This window comes from Chiloscyllium plagiosum, chromosome 2 (assembly GCF_004010195.1).
Source record: "Chiloscyllium plagiosum isolate BGI_BamShark_2017 chromosome 2, ASM401019v2, whole genome shotgun sequence".
Classification (NCBI taxonomy): Eukaryota; Metazoa; Chordata; class Chondrichthyes; order Orectolobiformes; family Hemiscylliidae; genus Chiloscyllium; species Chiloscyllium plagiosum.
This window is the reverse complement of record NC_057711.1, coordinates 85,805,514-85,831,837: the sequence shown is the minus strand read 5'-3', so window position 1 is coordinate 85,831,837 and position 26,324 is coordinate 85,805,514. Positions and strand designations below refer to the sequence as shown.

General features: G+C 39.7%; 1 protein-coding gene across 7 annotated transcripts in view; it reads right to left on the bottom strand.

The window, feature by feature from the left end:
* LOC122561552 (aminopeptidase O (putative)) overlaps nucleotides 1-26,324 on the bottom strand; it is a 399,666-nt gene that overhangs the window by 302,766 nt on the left and 70,576 nt on the right. For all 7 annotated transcript variants that reach the window (XR_006315040.1, XM_043713375.1, XM_043713330.1 and 4 more), the window contains exon 5: nucleotides 17,349-17,597. Coding sequence is in view for 6 of the 7 variants with exons in the window: in XM_043713375.1 (XP_043569310.1) it covers nucleotides 17,349-17,597 (249 nt within the window). In the remaining variant the exon portion in view is untranslated. The remainder of the gene's footprint in view (nucleotides 1-17,348; nucleotides 17,598-26,324) is intronic.

Here is a 26,324-nt window from a genome sequence, read left to right as displayed (position 1 = left end):
GCCTTAGGTAGTGTTGTAGAACAGAGGGACCGAGGGGTTTCGTTACATAATCCTTTGAAGAGTGCATCACATACAGACAGTGTGTTAAAAGGGCGTTTGGCTCACTTTCCTTCATTGTTCAGTCCCTTTGAGTATAGGAGTTGGGAAGTCATATTGAAGTTTTTTAGATTAGATTACATTATAGCATGGAAACAGGCCCTTCGGCCCAACAAGTCCACACCGACCCGCCGAAGCGCAACCCACCTATACCCCTACATTTACCCCTTCACCTAACACTATGGGCAATTTAGCATGGCCAATTCACCTGACCTGCACATCTTTGGACTGTGGGAAGAAACCGGAGCACCCGGAGGAAACCCACGCAGACACGGGGAGAATGTGCAAACTCCACACAGTCAGTCGCCTGAGGCCGGAATTGAACCCGGGTCTCAGGCGCTGTGAGGCAGCAGTGCTAACCACTGTGCCACCGTGCCGCCCAGAAGTTGTATAAGGCATTGTGAACTGTCTTCTGGAATACTGCGTCTAGTTTGGGTCACCCAATTATAGGAAGGATACTATTAAACTGGAGAGGGTTCAGAAGAGATTTACAAGGATGTTGCCAGGTATGTTGAGTTATAAAGAAAGCCTAGATAGACTGAGAGTTTTTTTCACTGGAGCATAAGAGATTGAGGGGCAACCTTGTAGAAGTTTATAAAATCATGAGTGTTATAGATAGAGTTAATGGTAGTTGTCTTTTCCCTAGGTTGGAGAATTTCAAGACTCGGGGGCACATTTTTAAGGTGAGAGGAGAGAGATTTAAAGAAGACATGAGGGGCAAAATTTTTAAAGCATAGTGAGTAGTTCTCATGTGAAATAAACTTCCTGAGGAAGTGATGGATGTGGGTATAATTACAACGTTTAAAAGACTTTTGGATAAATACGTGAATTGGAAAGGTTTGGAGGGATATGAGCAAGGAGCAGGCAGGTGGGACTAGTTTAGCTCAGGATTATGTTCAGCATGGACTGGTTGAACTGAAGGTTCTGTTTCTACGCTGTATAACTCTATAACTCGAGGAGACAAAGGTGAGTTTAAATATGGGAGATAATTAAAGATTGAACAATGTGTTGAAGGAATTGGGAACATCAACAATCATTGATTTTCTGAACCATGAGGTTATAAGAAACTTGCAGTTTTCATAAATTTATAACACTATCTTAAAAATAAAATCAATACTTAATTTGGTCATCTTGATACAAGACTGTGGACTGTTTTGATTTTAAGACTTGCGTGCTATTTTGTGTGTTACAAAGTATACTTTCAGTTTTAAGGAGGAAAAATTGGAAGAGATCAGTGGAAGAAATCATGATCAATCTTACCCATTCATAGCAATGCAGGCAGCACACAAATTTCATGCTTCTGTTAGTTTAAACAATAGTGACATATAGTCCAGCACTGATCATGCCCTTGAAAGGTTCAAGCCTCAACAGATGCCAAACTTGATAAGAGGGTTAAAGCAAGTCTGCACCTTTTCAAAATACACCAATGATTGCCAGCACTGTCCCCTCCCAAGGGTTATGGTATGCAACTGTGCTGGTTAGTCACCAAAGCTTCCAACTGGGGGAGACCTTGCTCTGTAACAGAAAAGAAAGTGTGTCAATAAGGGTAGAGTGATATGTTAGATGATTTGCTAGTCATGGTTAAATAGCTGTCATCGTTTGCAAAGGAAAGTGCATTCTAGCTGCAGCAGGTGCTGGAACTGTTTCAAGAAGAATCTCTGGGTCGGAAAGGGAATGGAAATTGTGTAACAGACCTTAGAACCTATCCAAATTTCTCAGATGCAGGACACAGGTCTTTGTTCAGAACTTCAAAAGCCCATGAGATAGATATTACAAAGGAAATGGGAGTAAATAATTGTCATGGTCAATGTCAGTACTCTAACCCTGAGGACCTGAATGTGGTATCACAAAATGATCAATAACATCATGTGAATGATCAAGGTCAGTGAATGCATTTGCACAAACCGCATCCTCAAAATGAACTACTAGCCCTTTATACACTCTATTCATGATCATCCTTCATATAGATATCTCTCAACCGGCAAACGATGACAGCTATTTAACCATGACCCGCAAATCACCTACATATCACTCTACCCTTATTGACACACTTTCTTTTCTGTTACAGAGCAAGGTCTCCCCCAGTTGGAAGCATTGGTGACTAACCAGCACAGTTGCATGCTATAACCCTTGGGAGGTGACAGTGCTGGCAATCATTGGTGTATTTTGTGACAATACTATGGCTTTGAAAGCTGTATTTTGAAGACAGGTTGACACAAAGGTGCTAAGGGCCTGTTCCAAGCCAATAAACAGCTTGTGAGATCTTCCTTGTATTTAAAAAGTTGGAACAATAAAAGCAGCATTAAGGGGTGGGATCAAGCTCCCACAGAACCAGGATTTTAATTTAACTTTCAGTAGTTGCTGGGGTCTTGAAGCAAGAGGTGGAAACTGTTATTTTTCTCTATGTTACAGGTAAAAGTTTGGGTTCTCTTCCTGCCAATAGAATTGCATATGATACATTCTAGCTTACTGAATTTGCCTTTGTTTATGGGACGTTACTATATTGCTCTTTATTAGTTAAATAATCTATTAATCAAGATGCACATTGGCACCCAAAGAGTCAACTACATTGGTGTGGTCTGGGTTCTCATGTAAATCAGACAAGGGAAGAAAGGACATTAGCGAACCAGATAGGTTCTTACAACAATCAAATGTGATTTCATTTTAAATGAATTCAATTTTTCCCATCTGCCGTGATGGGAGTCAACCTTGTGTCCTTGCAGTTGGGTTACTAGTCAAGCAACATTACCATTAAGCTGCTGTCGCTTGTAGTATAACTAGTGAATCTTCAATCGTGTCAGAACAGACTGTTTAGAATAAGCACAAATTTTAATAAATGAACCTCTATCACTGAACTTCAAATACTTAGCATTTTCTTGGTAATTATAAATTGAATCCAATAATATTGCTTTTAGCTGAAGCTAGGTTTAAACCCTGCAACCCACACACATAGCATTTACCTCAAACCAATCAATGCAATCCATTGCATTATTGTTCTTTTCCAATGGCATTTGCCATCCATCTACTTTCACTGTCTCTCTAAGAATTGCACAACTAGCTGTAATTAATTTTTCCCGATTATTACACCATCCTTACATGGAAATAAATTGCCATTCCTACAATGCCATTGTCAAAAGTCCAAAATACTTACATCCTTAACAGCACTGTGAATGCAGCTACAACATATGGGTTGCAATATTTTAAGAAAGTGATTCACCATCACTTTCTCAAGAGCAGTTAGGGCTGAGAAAAAAATGGGGCCTTGCCACTGTTACTCACATATCTAAATGATAAAATAAGTTGATTATAATAAGCCTTTAGGACTACTGTAGAAGTCAATGATGTCATATGCTTGGACACCATTTACATATTTTAAAAATTATGAACTTTCACAAACTAATGCTTTTCTTTAAACACAGCTGATGTTCTATGATATCTCCCTTTGCAGCAGGCTGTACTCTTAAAAATGATGGCATTATAATATCTTGTAATAAATAACAGCTTGACTATCCACAAACCTAAGCATGTGCAAAAGGCAAAAAAGAAATCAGAAGGACCACTGAATTCCTCATTACTCATTTTGTTATGATTAAGCATCATAACCCTTGTGTTCTCTATCAAACAACAGCTACATAGTCTACTGGGAGAGATAACATAGATTTTAAAAGTCAATGGATCAATTCGTGGAATGAGAAATAACTCTGGAAACTCCTCTTTCATCCCAAGAACAATCAAGAATGAGTTCTAGGAGAAAGTAATGACCAGCCAACATCCAACCTACATTTTAAATGCATCAATATCAGTCTTGTCCAAGCACATAAACAACAACCATAATTACACAACAACCATAGCTGCAAAGTTGGCCCATTCATTAATGATTCAGCATATAGTATGAACAGTACTAGCTCTGTTATTTCTGCCAATGTTGTGATTAAAAAAAAACAGAAAAAAGTGAGGTGAAAATTGCACAGCTCAATGTAAATGTTTAGATTGGATTTTATGCGATATTTAACATGTCATAACCTAGAAATGCTTCAACAACAGTAACCTTTACATACACGTAATAGCTTCTATACATAGGGATAAAGAATCTTGAAACAATTTAATGTTAAATTATTAAAAAAAACTGGCCACTAATGTAATACCAAAATCCAGTACCTTTTCAAAAAAAAGGAAAATAAAGAATCAAATTTTATATTTTGCCTGCTGCAAATGAAGATTAACTTTTGCCTTTGCGACAATCAACAGTGTATCAACAGGCTTCATGACTGACACTGAAGAAAGCTGCCCACAAAAATCAACCAATCTCTCAGGCGAAGGCTTTTTCATTCCTGATAAGAGTTTAAAATTGTTCCAAATCATGGGATTTCTAGGTGTCCAGCAATAGTAATGTCAGCAAGAAAGCCTGCAAACAACTAGAATAATGCATTCTCATCAACAGCAAACTACAAAGTTAAAAACAAGGGTACTCTCAACTTTTAATAACAATTTTCTGATTGATTAAAAAATAAATAACTATGATTAGGTTAGGATAGATTAAAGAATTATGCACAACATTTTTTTTTAAAAGTACTAATGTTTTTAAATTATAGTGGAGAAATTTTACATCCTGTAAATATAAAGTTTGCATTTTAGGGCCTGAGTGATTTGCAGTAACCATAAGCAAATGCACTGTTAAATTCCAAAATTACAGCTCATTCAATAATTTTTGAATTTTGTCCAGTTTTATTTGGACAATTGAGACTAACAATGCAAAAGTGAAAATTTTCAGTAATTCATTGATCGCTTAGGAACTGCCCTTTGGAATGACCTCAACAGTGCAACTTTCTGAAGAAGTATAGAATCATTCAAACTAACTATTGTAGTTCTACTTTATAGTACACATGAGTGGACTCAACTCTGTAGTTTGTGTAGTGGTGTAATGATGGCAAAGCTGGCATTTCACCATCGTTACTACTACAAAATCTGGGCCTTAATCCTTAGCACTTCCATTTTTACATGTCTACTATGTCAGTATTCGCATTAAACCAAGCTTACAACTGATGATAAAAACAATTCAGTGGCAAAAATTGCATACATATTCATTGCTATTCACATGCAAATTTTAAGCTTTTTCTAAGTTTAAGTTTTCATTTCTCTGTGGTATCATCCAACAGAGTCTGGAGTGTGCTTTTATGATCTAACTTTCCATAATAAAAGACACAATAGCTGTTGTCTCAAGTCTTCCATGTTTGATAAATAACAAATTACAGGACATAGGAATTTAGAATGGACAATTTAGCCCTTTGAGTCTGTCTGCCATTTGTTAAGACCACGATTGACCTTCTTGTGGCCTCAACCCCCCCCCCCCCCCCCTTCCCTGTCTACCCTGTCTGCACTTCCCTCTGCCTCAGGAATGCAACCAACATAATCAAAGACCCCTCCCAGCTAGTTATATTCTTGTCCACCCTCTACAGTCAGAAGATATAAAATCTTGAAAACACAGACAAACAGATTTAAAAATGCTTCTTCCCCGCTGTTATCAGACTTTTGAATGGACCTCTCGATGTTGTGGGTTACAGAAGGACATAGATAAGATGCAGAGCTGGGCTGAGAAGTGGCAAATGGAGTTTAATGCGGAAAAGTGTGAGGTAGTTCATTTCAGAAGTTGTAACAGGAATGCAAAGTACTGGGCTAATGGTAAAATTCTTTGCAGTATAGATAAACAGGAGATCTCAGTGTCCAGGTGCATAAATCCCTGAAAATTGCAATCTAGGTTGATAGAGTTGTTAAGAAGACATATGGTGTGTTGGCATTTATTGGTAGGGGGATTGGGTTTCAGAGCCATGAGGTCATGCTTCAGCTGTACAAGATACAGGTAAGGCCGCACCTGGAGTACCTTTTACAGTTCTGGTCACCGCATTATAGGAAGGATGTGGAAGCTTTGGAAAGGGTTCAGAGGAGATTTACTAAGATGTTGCCTGGTATGGAAGGAAGGTCTTACGAGGAAAGACTGAGGGAACTGAGGCTGTTTTCGTTGGAAAGAAGTATGTTGAGAGGTGACTTAATCGAGACGTATAAGATAATCAGAGGCTTAGATAAGGTGGTGTTTTAAAAAATTCTCAAGGTCAGGTTCGTAGGAGAGTAGTCTGACACAGAACAAACGACCAAGAGGCGAGACTGCTAGAATATGGGCATTTTATTCCCCGCAGTGTCGCACAACGGGTCTGGTTTATGCTCACTCTACATGTTACAAAAACTGGGAGCCGTCAGTTCTTGTAGAGCGGTTGCCAACAACCCACGCTCGGCGGTTAAACGTAACCCCGGAGCAGACTCACCGAACTGGAGACTTTTCCAGCTTTTTATTCTTTTCCAGATATAAACATTCATGTGAACAGCAGAGCAAGGCTAAAAAACACATTCCATTCTGGTTACATACAGATAAGAAGATTCACACGGGACTAAGCAACACCTCCATTCTGGTTAGATTCACACATGTATTGGGACATAATTTTTAACCGTTTCACCACATTCCACTGCTTGGAATTTTACACCACAGGTGGACAGTCAGAGCCATTTTCCTTAGATGGTGAAGGCTAACACGAGGGGTCTTAGATTTAAATTGGGGGGGAGATAGATTTAGAACAGATATTAGGATTAGATTCTTTACACAGTGAGTAGTAGGGGCATGGAATGGCCTGCTTGCAACAGTAGAAGACTCGCTGACATTAGGGGCTATAAATGGGCACTGGACATACGTATGGATAGTAATGGAACTGTATACGTTAGATGGGCATCAGATTAATTTCACAGGTTGGCACAACATCGAGGGCTAAAGGGCCTGTACTGCACTGTAACTTTCTATGTTCTGTGTTAATGTCGACATCTTTCTCTGCACCTTCTCTCCAGCTACAACACTGCATTCAGCACTGTGTTCTGCTACCCTGATGCACTTTGTATCGTATGATCTACTTGTTAAGCATTCAAAACAACTTTTCGCTGCATCTCGAAACAGTTGACAATAATAAATCAAACTCAAACTCTCTTGTCTGTTGCTGAAAAAGGAAAGATTTTCTCCAAGACTTTTCTCCTGCGCACATCGGGACAATTTGTAAGAATAGCAATTTAAAAATGGAAAATCAAAGTTGAAGGAGGTGGAAAAATGCAGGATGTAGAAGAAGCCTGAATTGGAACAAAAAGGAAATATTGGAATGTTGCAAGACTACAGGAGGTTACAAAGATAGGAAGGGAAAATGTGATGAGGGATTTGAAGACTTTTTTTTGAAAAGGCATGCTGGCAACGTTCTGCATTTTTTTTCCCCACAAGCTTTCAGTGATTATTTTAAATTGAAACAAACTTGATTAATAATTCCCAAGCAGAAAACACTAAGTGATCATGACACCTTTGATAAATACAATGGGTGAATGGTTTGTTTCTCTACTATGCTTTGGCCCACTCATCTCAGGCAAGAAATGCCAAAAATGATCTGGGAGTGACAATATTCGCTGTTGATGGAAATTCTTTTTATAGCTTATGTAAATAGGAAACAAAATATGGAAGCTGAATTGTTCATTTGCAAATTAAGACCAATTATAGATAATTTCACAGTCCATTCTCCGAAATAACTCTCCAGTTAGTGCCCTTTCCAGTTCTTTACTCTCAGCTTCCTAAAATTTGTTATCATACTTTTATCCACTTCCCTTTGAAAGACACAAATGTTCTGCTTCCAATGTTGTCTCTAGCAAGGAATTTCACATTCTAACAATGGAGTTTAAATAAAATCTTGTAACCACTCTTTTTAATCTTTGGTAACAATTCAAATTCATACCTTTACTTGTTATCAACTCACCAAGTAATAAAAATAGCTTTACTCTCCTTACCCTCTGAAAGACCGCAATCATTCTGAAACTCTCTACCAGACCACATCCCCAATCTCTTCTAATACTTGTAAAATTCTGAAACCAGGGTCTTAAATATAAAGAAAGGAAATTATGAAAAAATGAGCGGCAAGCTGACTATGGTGGATTGGGAAAATACTCTACAAAGTTTGACATTAGACAGGCAATGGCTAGTATTCAAAGAATAGTCTATAACAGATATACATTCCTCTAAGACATAAACACCCAAAGAGAACGGTACATCAACCATGGTTGACAAAAAGATTGTATTCAAAGGGACTAGCTTGCAAAGAAACCTCGAAAATTGGCAAGTACGAAAACTGAGAGCAATTCAAAACCAAGCAAAGGGCAACAAAGAAACTGATTTACAAAGGAAGACAGAATGAATACAACTATTAAGGGAAATAATATGAATTATTACAGCATCCATAAGTACGTGAAAAGTAAAATATTAGCAAAGATAAATGGCATATTACAGGTGGGCAAAGGAGAATTTATGGTGGAACAGGAGAATGGTGGTGAAATTAAAAATTCAATGTGCATCTGTCTTCAGGATAGAAGATACAGAAAATCTCCCAGAAATAGTAGGTGACCGAATGTCTTGCGAAGCTGAGAAACTAATCAAAATGAGTGTTAGCAAAGAGTTAGCAGTTCAAAAATGGACCACTGGACCAGATATGCTACAGTCGAGAATATTGAAGGATGGCATCAGACACAATGGATGAATTGGTGGTTGCCTTTTAAAATTTGATAGATTCAGTGTATTAGAAAGTAACAAACATAACCTTATCACTCAAGACATGAACAGAAATGGAGAATTACAATTCTGTTACTTTGACATCAGTTGAAGGGAATACGCAGAACCTACTGGAAAGAATCAGGTATTGCATAGTTAGAAAACAATAGTAAGATAGGGCTTAGTGAACATGTATTTCTAAAGGGAAATCATTTTGACAAAATTGTTGGAATTTTTTGAGGATATTACTTGTAGAATTCAGAAGGGAGAACCAGTGGACATAGTGTATTATGGATTTCAAAAGGCTTTTGAAAATGTTAGATCATAAGATGTGTTGTTGAACAAAGAGACCTTGGAGTGCAGGTTCATAGCTCCTTGAAAGTAGAGTCGCATGTAGATAGGATAGTGAAGAAGGCATTTGGAATGCTTTCTTTTATTGGTCAGTGTATTGAATACAAGAGTTGATAGGTCATGTTGCAGCTGTACAGGACATTGGTTAGGCCACTGTTGGAATATTGCATGCAATTCTGGTCTCCTTCCTATCGGAAAGATGTTGCGAAATTTGAAAGCGTTCAGAAAAGATTTACAAGGATGTTGCCAGGATTGGAGGATTTGAGCTAATGGGAGAGGCTGAACAGGCTGGAGCTGTTTTCCCTGGAGCATCAGAGGCTGAGGGGTGACCTTATAGAGGTTTACAAAATTATGTGGAGCATGGATAGGGTAAATAGGCAAAGTATTTTCCTTGGGGTCGGGGAGTCCAGAACTAGAGGGCAAAGGTTCAGGGTGAGAGGGGAAAGATATAAAAGAGACCTACAGGGCAACTTTTTCACACAGAGGGTGGTACATGTATAGACTGAGCTGCCAGAGGATGTGGTGGAGGCTGCTGCTACAATTGCAACATTTAAGAGGCATTTGGATGGGTATATGAATAGGAAGGGTTTGGAGGGAAATGGGCTGGGTGCTGGCAGGTGGGACTAGATTGGGTTGGGATATCTGGTCGGCATGAACGGGTTGGGCCGAAGGGTCTGCTTCCATGCTGTACATCTCTATGACTCTAAAAGTGGGGCATTCAACCCATCAAGGCCGCTCTGCCATTCAAGTAGATGACAGCTGATCTGATAATCCTTAATTCCACTTTCCTGACTGCTCCCCAAACCCTTGATTCCTTTATTGAATAAAAATATGACTATCTCAACCTTGAAAATACTTAACAACCCAGCCTCAACAGCACTCAACAGCAATTCCAAATTCTCTAACCTTTGAGAGAAGAAATTCCTCCTCGTCTTTGACTGAAATATGCAATGCTGAGATTATGACCTCTGGTCCTAGACTCTCTGAAAGAGAGAAACATCCTTTCCACATCTATCTTTCAAGTACCCTTAGAATCTTGTATGTTTGAATAAGTTCACCTTTCATTCTTCTAAACTCCAATAAATACAGGCCCAACTTACTCAATATCTCCGCAGGAAAACAGTCCCTCCATACCCAGGATCAACCTAGCGAACCTTTCCTTAACTGCCCCAATACAAGTATGTATGTCTTTACATATGGGGATCAAAACTGTTCACAGCTGCAGTCTGACAGGTGCATCGTAAAACTTTAGCAAGACCTCTCTATTTGCATACTCAATTTCATTAGTCTTAAAGACCAAAAGAAATAGGAACAGAAATAGACTGCTCGCTCCTTTGAATTTGCTCCGCTATTAATGGATAATCAATTACCCTTTGTATCTACTTTCATGTCCTTTCCCTGTAAACCTTGACTCCCCTACTGATCAAGAATCCATCTATATTTCAACTTTAAATATTCTCAAGGACTCTGCCTCCACATCAATCGATGGCAAAGATTGTCTTGTAAGTACAGATTGAGGGGAATGGGTCAAAGAAAGAGTTATAAAGAAAGAAGGGTAACCTCACTGAACCGGGCATAACAGAATCATAGAATCCCTACAGTGCAGAAAGAGGCCATTCGGCACATCCAGTCTGCACCGACCTTCTGAAGAGCATCCCACCTCCATAACACCACATTTACCATAGCTAATCCATTTAGCCTGCACATCATTGAACATTACGGGACAACTTAGCTGGACAATCCTCTTAACCTGCACACCATTGGACTGTGTAAGGAAACGGGAGCAGCCAGTGGAAACCTACACAGAATGTGCAAACTCCAGACACAAAGACAGTCACTCAAGGCAATCAAATCCAGGTCACTGTGTTAATTATTGTGCTACCGTGCCACCAGCTGAATGGCAGAGAAAGTTCCATGGGCTGAATGGCCTACTCCTATTCTTATTTTCCTAGCTCCAGTTTTTCTAGTCTCTCCTCATACTAAACCTTTTTATCCTCAGACTCATCTTAGCGATTTTCTTTACACTCTCCCCATTTTTGTAAAATCCTGTCTGAAGGACTGTGTTAGAAGTGGATACTACATTCTCACTATGGCCTGACCAGGAACCTGTTTAAGTGCATATTATCTTTGCTAATCTTTGTTACTCAATAGCCCAACTGATGAAACCAGATTATCTTTGTTACTCAATAGCCCAACTGATGAAACCAGATTCATCAATTTTAAAAGATGCATATCCCAAGGTTTTGCTGCTTTTACAGTTTTCCCATTCAGTATATATTCTCCCCTTGCTCTTCCACTTAAGATGCATCACTCCAGTTCCTCCACATTAAACTTCTAGTGATACCAATCTGTATTTTGATCTATCAAGTTCTTTCAAAAGTTTTTTTTATCAAAATTACTCTGTCGGTTTGCAGTTTACCAAGCAACCTGTTTTACAAATTCTGATAATCTCCCAATGTGTGAACATAATACTTGCTCAGGTAGACATTTGATAGTTTAGAACCTTAGTATTGCTGAAAAAAGACATCCCCTTAACAGGACAATTCATAAGACCACCAATTAAGAGGAATATCAACATTTATATTTGTGAGAAGAGACTAACAATTGGTTGGCAAGTGAACTCTGAATGGTAAAGGTGCTGAAATGGAGAATGCAGCAATAACAGCATTGCCTTTCAGCTTTTGCTACAAGCAAAGTACTAATTGTTACCAAATAGCCCATGCTTGCTAAACAGCATCCAACTTCAGATGTGACTGTAATTGGGCAACATTTGCTGGGTAATCCTATATGTGCAAAGAATTACACTGACAACTAATTTAGGATTGTTAGTTGGGTTAACAGTGTGGTGCACTTGCACGGTCTTGAAGCTATACATATTAGTAGAGCAAAGAACATGCACATACACGGTGTCTGCTTCAACTTAACAAAATAGGTAATAGCAACTTGCTGGCTCATTTCTCAAGGTGATACCTTGAGAAATCAAAGTCAACCTGCCTGGTTTAAAATCTAAACATAATCTGAAGTAGAAACAAGAAGGGAAATATTTAACTTAAGAACAATCTTCAATAAATGTCGAGAAAAAATTATATGCTTTAGATTATGAAAAAGCATTTGATACTGTTTAACAAAAAATGTCAACAGACGTTACTGACATGAGGCATAGAAACTAACAATATATTTATTCAAAGTCTATATTTGGCCAATATAGCAAGCAGTGGATAAGAAATTGAACAAGCAGACAAATCTCAAGTGAAGAGAAAAGTACGAGGCTGAGTACTGTCACAAAACCATTCAGTCTACACACATAAGTATCCAGAGAGCTAGATGTACTTCCAGGTGTAAATACTGGAGACAAGAACATAACAAACTTGCAGGATACTGACAACACAGCACGACTTTAAGAATCAGAAGAGGTCATACAAAATACTATTGATCAGGTAAAACCTATAGGTTTAGCATATGTATTGAGTAGGGTCACCTAAAAGACAAAATCAAAAGTGATCAGAAGACATACATTAGAAATTACTGAAATGGACTGTGTCAAACTGGAACAAGTAGATAGATTTGCTTGTTTAGAACACATGATATGATAACAGAAGGTAATGGATGTGACACAAAAATTAGGAGGATAGAGATAGCCAGGAAAAATGTTGTGAAGATGAAGCATAATTTTTTAAAAATTGCTAGTTGATCAGTGCTGAAGAGCTACAGTTCTTTTCTAGAAAGGCATGTGGAAGCAGCAAAAAGAGTGGTTGGCCTAGGGGTAATTGGATGATGGTTGACGCAGACTTAGTTGTATACAAGCGGCAGTGGATGGGTGCAGATGGGCAAGACAGACAAAGTGTATAATAGCAGCAGATCTCATGGCAGGAAAAGCTACAAGCAGCAAAGTGAATTAATTAAAATTGCAAAATAAAATTAGAAACAGATGCATTACCAAAACTTCAAGTAAACTTTTATGACCTTGTTGGGAAAAAATATTGGTTAAAATACATGCTTAATTCTGCAGAGTACCTTAAATGTACTAACGTTGAAGATAAAGAACAGAACAATTGACGAAAATATCATTTCAGATATTTTAATAAAACGTTTATCCAATGTTTCATTCAACACAAGCTCAAAGTATTTCATTATTCATTGCAGTGACTGATACTTACACTGACAACTACTACGGACTCAGCACTAATGAAATGCCACAAGAATGTCTTCAAAGTCACTGGCATTCCTAAGTAATAGAAGGAATCTCAGAAGGTAATCCCCAAAATACCAACTAGAAATCCTCAAATCCCAGGTTATATCACTACAATTTGATTTATTTTGTCCTTGTTTTTAAAAACAAACCCTAATTAACTTAAATAGAGTTGTATTAAAGGGCAAACAACTTGTAATTTTAAAAGGAAAGTGGGCAGGATTAAACAATGCAATCCTAAAATTTGAGAAAATCTTGGGATTTCATGGAAGAAACATAATTTCACAAATGCAGTCACTGTAAACTCAACATTTTGTCTGGGAAATTTAAAGAGTTGCTTCAGAAAAATACAATAAGAAAAATGAAACATACATATATCATTTTAACTATTTTTTATGCCAACACAAATCTTTTTTAAAACAGTGTGACTGGCTTTCTTCCCACAATATAACCTGGGAGAACATAGTAATTTCAAGGCTGAAAGCAAACCTTACCGTCCTAAGTGATATAGGATAACCTTACATAGACACACACAGTCTCCTCCCCCATAATACATACAATGAGTCTCTCCCTTAGTGCCACACACATACTGTAATCAGCTCCACATCACCTGCATGCACTGTAGTTAATGCCTCTCTGCCTCTGCCATACACACATGTTAATGTCACATTTTGGTGACAACTGGCAAACCTGAACATAATTTATTGATTGTTACATCTGATGTAAGTAATTTGCTCTCCATATGATGTTATGTCCATAGTCTATTTAGAAAACACTTATGTTTCAAGTTTTTTACACAACCAATGGAATGCAACCATCTTTAACATTTCATAAATCCTTGCATTCCTCCATTCATGTGATTGTTAACAAGGCACAACAGTCTGCAACAGTCACCAAATATATCACGTGAGAAAAAGAGTACAGATGGCATCAGTGCACTCCAACACCTTCATTGCTCTCCCCTATCACTGCAGCACAGGAAGTTTACCATCAGTAACAGTGACAGAAACTGTCAATGCTGCAGGATGGCCGGGGGTAGGCATCCTGCACACCTCTCCAACATACCATGCTTCGGGGGACAATTCTGTTATGCTGTGAAGACCCTGTACTCTATACTCTACCATGTGCTTCACAAGCAGTATGACAGTGAATGGTTCGCCGTTTGTTGCTTTCAGGCTCAGTGTTAATGTGCCACTGAGACCTCCAACATCAGGCTCTTGTTTCCAAGTATCCACCATTAATCCCACAGACTTCACACTTCATCAGGTCATCATCCAAACCATATACATGCACTTGCAACTGCCTACCTACCTCCATGCCCCAAACCTGAGCACCCCTAACTTTTATGAACGGAGGCGACTAGAAACCCATGGGCCACCACCCTGGTCAACAACATGAACCTGCGAGCAACTTCAACTGGCTAAAATCCTCACTGGTGCAGACACTTCCCCAGTTGTGATAGTCTTCTTTCCCAGACTGGCCCCTATGGAGACAAAAGACTGACTGCAGCATAAGGCACGGTCACTCTGTGCAACACCACACCAACTAAACAGTTGATCACAGCTGATACCGGATATGGGACGCTGCCCTTGGCTAACCATGCTGGGCCCCGCTATTGAACTATGGACTTTGATATTCTCCCAAGATCTTCAGATTTATCTGACTGCTTGCCATAAATGGCAAGTGTTTGACATGAACGCTGAGGCCATGTGGTGCAGTGCTAGTCTGATTTGGCAAACTGATGTACAAGTAGATGTACACAGCCTTGACTGAGGGATGCTGCTGAACACAACCATCTGCCTGGCTGCCTGACTGTGCCAAACTTTACTCAAATAGCTTGGGCAGATTCTTTCTAGGGAGCAGCAGGAAATTCCCAATTGGTGTTGTTCACTGCTTGTTAAACAACTTCTTAACAGCCCAACTCTCCAAAACAAGATATGACAAGGGAATGCCACGTTTGCCAACAGCATGACAGTAGGCAACAGGTGAATGCACATTGAGAAAGTGAGGGAACAGTTCTGGAAGACAGGCTTTCCTGTGCCTTCTCATGAGTTCCTTCCCCTATGCAAAACCCATAACTGATGGAGCCATACACTGCTGGTTGCCAGTGTGTGCTCCTAGTCAGGTTTGTCCTTGCAGAGTACAGTGCCAGTACATTGAAGGGTGCTAGGATGGTGAAGCCTTCCTGAAAGTGGAGTGTTAACATTAATAGTAAAGAGCACATGCAGCTGGTGGTGGTGGATTGTGTCTTGCTCTCTAGTTTGCCCATGACCAAAAAAGATCTCCTGCAGTAAGCAATGAGATGCTTACCATTGAGTTTTCCCAGCAGCTAGTTTATGTGGCACGTATGATAAGATGAGGAGAAAGTGAGGTCTGCAGATGCTGGAGATCAGAGCTGAAAATGTGTTGCTGGAAAAGCGCAGCAGGTCAGGCAGCATCCAGAGAACAGGAGAATCGACGTTTCGGGCAGGGCTTATGCCCGAAACGTCGATTCTCCTGCTCCCTGGATGCTGCCTGACCTGCTGCGCTTTTCCAGCAACACATTTTCAGCACGTATGATAAGATCACAACCCTTGGAGGATTGGACTGTCAGCAAGTAATAAAGAGCACCAATTGGAAATTTGTTGCTACCTAGACAGATTTGCCCTATGCCATTTCAGCAAAGCAGGAAAGTTGCAAAAAGATAATCTCAAAATAAACATGAGACTGAGTTTGTGGATGCAAAATATTGTAACTGACACAGTTGGAAACCACGGAGGTAACATCTCACTAGAAGGCCTAATCATTTCAAGTGGAAATTCTTGAGAGAAGTCTGAATTTACACCATTGTCTCCAGAAAAAGAGATGTCAGTCTGCATAACTGATCCAGAAGATAACACTAGAGTCCACAACTCGTGTAGAAAATGATTTCAGCTGCAACCCTGGATTTAGGCAATTATGCGATGCAAACAGGTATTTTAATAGAAGGGCATATTATAAGTTATATATTATAAACTTTTATTGTGAATTTTTGCATCTATTGTTAGATTAAGGTTTCTTTACAATAAACTGGTTCTTTATTTGTTTATTTAGGGAACCTAGCTACTTTATTTCTAATACTAATTATATACAGTTTAGCATATAATTGTTTACATCATCTTTCTTTGAAATTCAAACTTTGTTGTGGCCTGTGCAGGATGGAGACGAGAGAAGGAATGGGACCATCCTTCTCACTTAGGTTGTAACAAACATCAAAAATAATTCTGCATTTGGGATATGGAGAAAACTGCAGAAATTAAAAACAAAATACACCAGTACAGGTTTTCCACAATTGAAGGAAAAGCACCTACAGAAAGTCAAGGTGACATTCCAAGGAAGAGGTCACATCATTTTCAATTCAAACATAATTGACCAGCTTTGATGTAAGTGGTGCTGTTCATAATCATCACAGGTTCTTTAAATTTTGTGCAATTAGAAAACTAATAGCTGCTGGAATATATGTTATAATTATATTACATAAAGAAAATCATACCATGTTTGCAGTAGCTTTTCTCTTCCATTTTCAATTCATTTAAAACATAATCAATATGTTAAGCCCCCAAGCAGTCAATTGTAAATTATAAATAAGCAGACCTCTAGTAAATAAGTTATAGAATGAAGACAAGTTTGCTTTCTATTATCACTGTTAATCTGCTGCAGTAAATATAAAAACAGAGATCTAGTCCATGGTGATCTCAGGAGCATCAGACTTTATTTCAAACACGGATATTGCTGCAGTCAACAGGCTCTATCAAATACCATCTGGGACTGAATTAAAACTATTTCCAAACGCCACAACTTATGGCAGATCTGACAGTAACTCGAAGGAATTCCTTTTCCAACAATTTACTTGCAAACTTCAAAGCACTTTTATGAATCTAACAAATTGAATTATTCAATGGTCTGATATTTGGTTTGGAGATGGGGATCAATATATAAATAGTGGAATTCACACTACATTTTTAAGAAGTTTTCAGATTTAAATTTTAAAGCAATGAGCAGCTTCTTTATATAAAAACATCTTTTAATGTCTATAGACAGGTGCCAATAACAATCAAATTATTAAAGCAACAAACTTACCTAGCCATTCCCAGACTTGAAAAGCTAGCAGGAACTATCAACACATCAACCCTGGAGAAAGGGTGAGTGCCCAGCACACAATGAGCTGCTGAAAGGCACTGAGCCACGAGTGGGAGTAGAACTTCTTGGCTCCTTAATTTCAGGTATTCAGGTGCAAAGACACGGTAAGGAATACAGTTCTGGGCTTGAGCAATAAAATTTTGAAAACGGCATGGATAAGCTGGATGACCACAGAATAGCAGGGAAACACTAGTTATAAAAAAACAAAAAGAACACATTAAAAAAATCAAAAATGGGATGAATAATATCACTGCTGTATAACAGTTTAAAATGTTTTAAACGTGAAGCAATTTGATATTCGATTTTGTCAAAATTACTATTGCAAAAGTGTGCAGAATAGATCTTGCCACTATCTCCAAATTATATGCAATCAATTAAACAAATTGCAGCATTTTCAGGTCTATAACTTTGTAATTTGATTCAAAACTGCATGTGGTTGGTTGATATGAACCCATAAATTAAGCAATGTTATTCCACAAATATAGGTATGATGGGTTCTAATTTGGTACTTGGGCAAGTTGTTCAAATTTATCTTACAAACATTAATTTTTAAAAATAGTTTTTTATACCACTAACTCACAGGTAAGCAATAACCAAATCAAAGCCTGAAATTTTTCAATGTTTGTGAGAGTATCACAAGACCAAGTTCACTAAATAACCCCCTTTCTTTAGTACAAATGCTATATACTGAGTGAAAATGGCCAAGTTAGATTCCCATTAGGGTTACTCAAAATTCTTACAATTACTACTGTTTAGCTATATCAATCTAATGATGATACAGTAAATAGAAGTTTATTCACTCAAAGTAAAGAAATAAAATTCCACCGCAATGACTGCAAGAACAACAACATTTTGCCTTTAACATGGGAAAACAAGCCACAGCTTTTCATAGAGAAGCAAATAAACACAAGGTTATATTTGCAGCATTTAAGAAAAGCTACTGTAGGCCTTGTCATATTATGTGTTTTGAGATGTTGTTTAAAGATGGAAATATAGAAAGGAAAGTAGAAGGTTATAGGAATTATTTCAGAGATGTGTGTAAGACAGCTAATGATAGAATGAAATGGTGTGTGGGGAAAAGGGGGGGAGGGGCGGGGGGAGCAAAAAAGAGAGAGAGAGAAATCTGTCAAGGAGTAAGGGAAGGCACAGATTAGAGTTGTTGGATTGAATGGATTTAATTTCTGGAAGCAATCAATCAATCAAGGATAGTGAGACAAAGTCTTTGTGCAATTTGTAGACAACAATGAGGATTTTTAAATCAACATATTTGGTAAGCAGAAGTCAATATCGGTCAGTAATTATTGATGTAATAGAGGTTACTTGGAAATAATGCGGAATAAGTGGTGGGACAGGTCTTTTGAAACTTGCAAAAGGTGAAGTTTGACTGACAATGAGCTATTTGAGAAATAAAATGAGGACAAGACGAAACAGTGGAAAAGGTTTTTGTTGCAGTTGGGGTTAAGGTAGCAGCAGTGTGTTGCAGAAGTAGAAATAAATTTGTGGTGTTTGATAGCCAGCTCTGATCAAGCATGGCATCAAAGGTCTTGAACAAGCCATGGGAATGAAACTGGAAACAGTGCATGGCAACTCACCTCATAAAGAGGCCAAAATGCAATGCCCTTGGCTTAACAATAACTGTGGAATGTTTAATTTGATCTTGAACAGGCATTCTTGTGTCAGAGAGTCAACTGTGGAAACAAAGAGTGGAGAGCCCATATGGAAAACCATGCCTATGGATGACTGCGCTGAAGGTCAATATATAAATGAACAGAAGGAAAGGACCATGTTTGAAACCTTTGGAATGCATACATACAAAAGGAAATGTGAGGTTGGAATTCTGCAGTGAGTAGCATACTTTCTGATTCCTCCATCCTGTCAGCCAATAAAGTACAAGACAACAGTTTTGTTTTATTCATTCAAGGAACGTCAGCACCCCTAGCTAGGGTAGCACTTATTGCCTTGCTCCAATGCCCTGGAGGTGGTGGTAATGAATTGCTTTCATAAACCACTGCAGCACTTGTGGTTTAGATACAACCACATGTGGAATTTAATCCAGACAAATGCAAAGTGATACATTCCTCGAATGCAAGAGGTACATATATAGTAAATAGTAGAACCTTTAGAAGCTTTAACATACAGAAGAATCTAGATTTACAAGTCCACAGATCCCTAAAAGTGGCAACACAAGCAGATAAGATGGTCAAATAACAAATGGCTTGCTTGCCTTCATCAGTCAGGGCAAAGAGTATAAAAACTGGCAAGTCATATTGCAGCTGCATACAACTTCAGCTAGGCCACATTTCGAATATTGCATCCAGTTTTGGTCACCATACTACCAAAAGGATGTGGAGGTTTTGGAGAGGATACAGAAAAGGTTTATTAGGATGTTGGAAATGTGTTGCTGGAAAAGCGCAGCAGGTCAGGCAGCATCCAGGGAACAGGAGAATCAACGTTTCGGGCATAAGCCCTTCTTCAGGAATGTTATTAGGATGTTGCCTGGTTTGGGAGGGTAATAGCTTGGAGGAGTAATTGGACAAGCTTGTTTTGTTTTCGCTTGAACATCAGAGGCTGAGGGGTGACCTGATAGTTTATGAGAGACATGGATAGAATGGATAGTTGGAGTCTTTTTTCCAAGGGTAGAAAGGTCAACTACTAGGGGAGCTATGTTTAAGATAAAAGGAGAAAGTTTAAAGGAGATGTGAGAGGCAAGTTTTTTTTAAACAAAGAGTGGTTAGTGCCTGGAATGCACAGCCAGAGGAACTGGTAGAAACAGATAAATAGCAATAATCAAGAGGCATTTTGAGAGATATCTGAATAGACAGAGAACACAGGAATACAGACTGCATAGAGGTAAAAGGTTTTTAGTTTAGAAAGGTGCTACATGTCAGCCCAGGTTTTGTGGGCAGAAGGGTTAGTTCCTATGCTGCACGATTCTTTATTCCAGAATTCTGATTGAGAAAGTAAGGAACTGGTGATATTTTACTAAATTAGGTTGGTGGGTGACTTGGAGGGGATTTTGCAGCTGGGATACTCCCATCCTTCTGCTATCCCGTTCTTATTTTTAATTTACCCGTAGGACATGAACATTGCTGACTCACTAGCATTCATTGGCTGACACTAGTTGCCCTTGAGGTGATGGGCGTTGAAGTCCTTTTCCAAACTGCTTCAGTCCATGTGCTGTCGGCTGACCCACAATACCCCCAGGGAGAGAATTCCAGATTTTGACAGAGGAACAATTAAATAATGGCGATGTTTTTCCAAGTCAGGATGGCAAGTGGCTTGAAGGAGAAATTACAGTTGATGGTGTTTCCGTGTATCTGCTGCCCTTGTCCTGCTAGATGGAAGTGGCTGCACTTTTAGAAGGTGCTGTTTTAGGATCTTTGAATTTCTATAATGCATCTTGTAGATAGTACAAAATGCTGGTAACAGAGCATCAGTGGTTGAAAGAGTGCTTGTGGATGTGGTGCCAATCAAGCGGGCTGCTTTATCCAGAATTGTGTCAAGCTTCTTCAGTGTTGCTGGAGCTGCACTCACCCAGGCAAATGGGGAGTATTCCATCACACTCCTGACTTGTGCATTGTAGACAGTGGACACGCTTTGGGGAGTCAAGCGATGATTTACTTGCCATGGTATTCCTAACTTCTGACCTACTCCTGTAGCTACTATGTTTGTGTGGGAAGTCCAGTTAAGTCCCTGGGCAATGATAACCCTCAAAGATGTTGACAGTGGGACTTGAGTGATGGTAACACTATTTAATGTCAAGGGGCAGTGATTAGTTTGTCTCATATTGCCTGGCATTTGTGTCATGCAAATGTTACTTCCCACTTGTCAGCCCAAGGCTAGATGTTGTTCAGATCTGCATTTGAACTTGGACTGCTTCAGTATCTGAGGTGTCACGAGCAGCTGAAGATGATTGAACCGAGGGCACTACCTAAGAAACTCCTGCAGAGCTGTCCTGGAGCTGAGCTGACTAACCTCCAACAACCACAACCACCTTCCTATGTGCAAGGTATGACTCCAACCAGCAGAGATTATGCCCTCTGATACCCATTAATTCCAGTTTTGCGGGGCTTCCTTGATACCACATCTGTCAAATGCAGCCTTGATGTGAAGGGCTGTCACTTTCACCTCACCTCTAGATAATAGATGTCATGGATTGGAAGGTGCCAAGGAAGAAGATTTGGTGAGTTACTGCATTGCACGCTGTCAATGGTGAACCTGCTGACAGCACACATTGGTGCTGAAGACAATGAATGTGGAAGGGGTAAATGGAGTTCCAAGCAAGCAGATGCTTTGCCCTGGATGGTGTGAAGCTTCTTGAGAAATGTTGGAGCTAAACTCATACAGGAAAGTGAAGAGTATTCCATCACGCTCCTGATTAATGCTTTGTGGACTGCAGACAGTCAGGAGGTGAGTTACTTGCTACAGGATTCCTAGATTCTAACTTACTCTTGTAGCAACAATACTTACATAGTTGGTCCAATTCAGCTTCTAAACAACTATCTCAAGGATTTTGGTTGTGGGGGTTTCAGCAATGTAATGCTATTAAGCACAAGGAAGCAATGGCTAGATTCTCTCAGTTTGGAGCTGGAATTTGTATGGCAGAAATGTTACTTGCCACGCATCAGCCCCAAGCACGAAACTTGGCCAGTTCTTGCTGCAGAAAGATCCGTACTGCTTCAGTATGAGGAATAGCAAATGGCGTTGAATTGCGCAAATATCAACAAACCTCTCCAACTCTTACCTCAAGATGGACGGGAGGTAATTTGATGAAACAGCAGAAGTTGTTCTGTCTAGGACACTACATAGGGAAAACCTACAATGATAACCTGAAATGACTGACCTCCAGAAAACATAATCCTTAGTGCTAGATCTGATTCTAGACAGTAGTGGGTTTTCCCCAAACCCCAGTGACTCCAGTTTTGCTAGGACTATGTCATACTGTGTCAGATAATCAAGGACACTGTCAGATATCAAGAACAGTCAATCACACCTCATCTCTGAAGTTAAGCTCTTTGTTCAGGTTTGGATGAAGGCTAAACATGAACAAAAAGTCAGAAGCTAAGTAATACTGAAGGAATGAACAGTGAATGTCATTGAGCAGGTTATTCCTTTGCAAGTTCTGCTTGATATCAGTGTTGATGACCTCTACCATATAGCATCATACAGTACAGGTGAGGCCTTTCAGCTGATCAAGTCTGCACAGACAAAAACTAATCTAAATTTACACTAGTCTAATTTTTCAGCACTTCACCCATAGTCTTGAACCTTATCATATTTCAAATGCTGATTCAAGGTTGTGAGGTTTCCAGCCCCAACTAAACCCCTTGCAATGCATTTCACTTTGTTGATGATTGAGAGACGACTGAAAGCTGGTAACTGGCTGTTCTGGATTTGTCCTGCTTTTGTGGACAGGGCATTGATGGGCAATTGTTCAGTGTATGCCAGTTTTGTAGCTGTACTGGAACAGCTTGTTAGGGGCTATTTCTATTGACAGGACTAAAATTGCCTGAACTTCAGGCCCTTACTGTTTTCAATCTCCAGTGCCTTCAGCCGTTCCTTGATATCATATGGAGTGAATTGAATTAGCTGAACACTACCATCTGTGATGCTGGCATCCACTCAGCACTTGTGAATGGAGGTGGATGTAAATGAAAATCAAAAGAATTACAGATGCTGGAAATCAGAAACAAAAACAGAAACTGCTAGAAAAGCTCAGCAGGTCTATCAGCATCCGTGGAGAGAAATGAGAGTTAACGTTTCTGGTCCAGTGACCTTTCCTCAGAACTGATGGTAGTTAGGAAAAAGTTGTTCTTTTATGCAGAAGGTAGTCCAGAAGGCTATAGAGTTGAGATATAAGGGGGTCTCCAAAATATCCACCTTCTTCTCAATCAAGGATTCCCCAGCACCATAGTGGACAGGATTCACATCCAGTCTGACCTATCTTCCGTACTTCAGCCCTCACCCCCCTCTCTTACATCCAACAACAGTGATAGGGTCCCCCTTGTCCTTATCCACCATTCAAATCCAGAGGAATTGAATTAAGTGACTCAAATGCATGTTGGTTTTCTCCATCATTGAGGATGGTGATATTTGTGAAGCCTCTACTAGTGAGTTGTTTAATTGTCCACAACCATTCATCATTGAATGACCATTAGCCATCAATTAATTCTGCCACTTCCAGTGGGATGCCATCATCAGACACATATTCCCTTCCCTATTCAGCCTTACACAAGGACTGTTCACTCCAGAACACATTGGTCCATTCCTCCTTCACTTCCAACTTCTCCCTACAGCCCCACAACACCTTCCACTGCAGAAAATTAACACAATTGAATGCAGCAGGACTACAGAGCTTAAATTTGATTTGTTGATAGTCAGATCACTCAGCATTTACTAGTCCCTAATTCTTATATTGTTAGCCATGCAGGGAGTCTTCTGTTGCATCATCACCAGATATGTGTGGTGCTGCTACTGGCATGCCATCCTGCATGCTTTATTGCATCAGGGTTGATGGTAATGGTAGCATTAGGCATATGCCAGGATATAAGGTTATAGTCTGCGGTTGAAGACAATTCTGCTGCCACTAATAACTCGTAGCAACTCATGGATGCCTAATGTTGAGTTCCTAGATCTGTGTGAAGTCTGACCATTACTGGTACTCGTCATGATGGACAGCATCCTCAATGTAAAGGTCAAACTTTATCTCCACAAAGACTATGCAGTGGTCACTTCTACCAATTGTCATGGATAAATGCAACCGTAACAGACAAGAGTCAAGTAGGTTTTTCCCTTATGTCATTTAGGACTTGGCCAGCTGAGTCAGTAGTGGTGCTACATCCTTAGTGACAGTCATTAAAATCGCTATTCAAAGTATATCCTGAGGTAAGGCAGGAATGGTAGGCTGAAAGAACCTTGGATGACAAGAGATGTGAAACATCTAGTCAAGAGGGAGCTTGTTTCAGGTTGAGGAAGCAAGAATCAGACAGAGCTTTACAGGGTTACAAGATAACCAGGTAGGAACCGAAGAATGGACTTGGGAGAGCTAGAAAGGGTCATGAAAAAGCCTTGGCGGGTAGGATTAAGGAAAACCCTAAGGCATTCAAAACTTATGTGAGAAACAAGAGGATGGCCAGAGTGAGGGTAGGGCTGATCAGAGATAATGGAGGGAACTTGTGCCTGGAGTCAGAAGAGGTAGGGGGGACATCCTTAATGAATATTTTTCTTCAGTATTCACTAGTGAGTGGGACATTGATGTTTGTGAGGACAGCATCAAACAAGCTCTTAAACGTGAACAGGTTGATGTTAAGAAGGAGAATGTGCTGGGAGTTTTGAAAATCATGAGAATATTATCTGGCCAGATGGGATATACCCAAGGTTACTATAGGAAGCAAGAGAAGAGATTGCTGCACCTTTAGCGATGATCTTTTTGTCCTTACTGTCCACTGGAGTAGTACCAGATGATAGGAGGGTAGCAAATGTCATTCCCTTATTCAAGAAAGGGAATAGGGATAACCATGGTAATTATAGACCAGTCAGTCTTACATCAGTGGTGAGCAAATTATTGGAGAGGATTCTGAGAGACAGGATTATGATTATTTGGAAAAACTTAGTTTGATTAGAGATAGTCAGCATTGCTTTGTGAGGGGCAGGTCAAGCCTCACAAACCTTATTGAATTCTTTGAGGATGTGACAAAACACATTATGAAGATCGAGCAGTGGATGTGGTGTATATGCATTTTAGCAATGTGTTTAATAAGGTTCCCCATGGTAGGCTCATTCAGAAAGTGAGAAGGCATGGGATACAGGGAAATTTGGCTGTCTGAATACAGAATTGGCTGGCCCATAGAAGACAGAGGTTGGTAATAGATGGAAAGTATTCATCCTAGAGCTCAGTGACCAGTGGTGTTCCGCAAAGATCGGTTCTGAGACCTCTGCTCTTTGTGATTTTTATAAATGATTTGGATGAGGAAGTGGAAGAGCAAGTTATTACGTTTGCCGATGATACAAAGGTTGGTGGAGTTGTGGATAGTGTGGAGGGCTGTAGTAGTTTGTAACGACAAAGTGACAGGATGCAGAACTGGGCTGAGAAATGGCAAATGGACTTCAACCTGGAAAAGAGTGAAGTGATTCATTTTGGAAGGTAGAATTTGAATACAGGTTATAGGGTTAAAGGCAGGATTCTTGACAGTACGGAGAAACAGAGGGATTATGGGTTCCACGTCCATAGATCCCTCAGAGTTGCCACCAAAGTTGATAGGGCTGTTAAGAAGGCGTATGGTGTGTTGGCTTTCATTAGCACGGGGACTGTGTTTAAGAGCTGCGACGTTATGCTGCAGCCCTACAGAGCCCTGGTTAGACCACACTTGGAATAATGGTCATCTCATTATAGGAAGGATGTAGAAGCTTTAGAGAGGGCGCAGAGGAGATTTACCTGGATGCTGCTTGGACTGAAGGGCATGTCTTAAGAAAGGTTGAGGGAGCTAGGGCTTTTCTCATTGGAGCGAGAGGTGACTTGATAGAGGTGTACAAGATGATGAGAGGCATAGGTAGAGCAAATCGACAGAGATTTTTTTCCAGGGCGGAGTTGGCTATTACGAGGGGGCATAATCTTAAGGTGATTGGAGGAGGGTTTTGGGGAGATGTTAGAGGTAGGTTCTTTACAGAGAGAGCGGTGGTTGTGTGGAATGCACTGCCAGCAGTGGTAGTAGAGTCATTTACATTAGGGACATTTAAGCAACTTTTGGATCGGCTCATGGATGACAGGTATGTAGGTTAGTTTGATCTTAGGATAAAAGGTCAGCACAACATTGAGGGCTGAAGAATCTGTACTGTTCTATGTTCTCTATCTTGTGCTTGAGTTTCTTCCAAGTCGTATTCATTAGCCAAAGTGGGACAGTAGGTGATAAGCAGTAG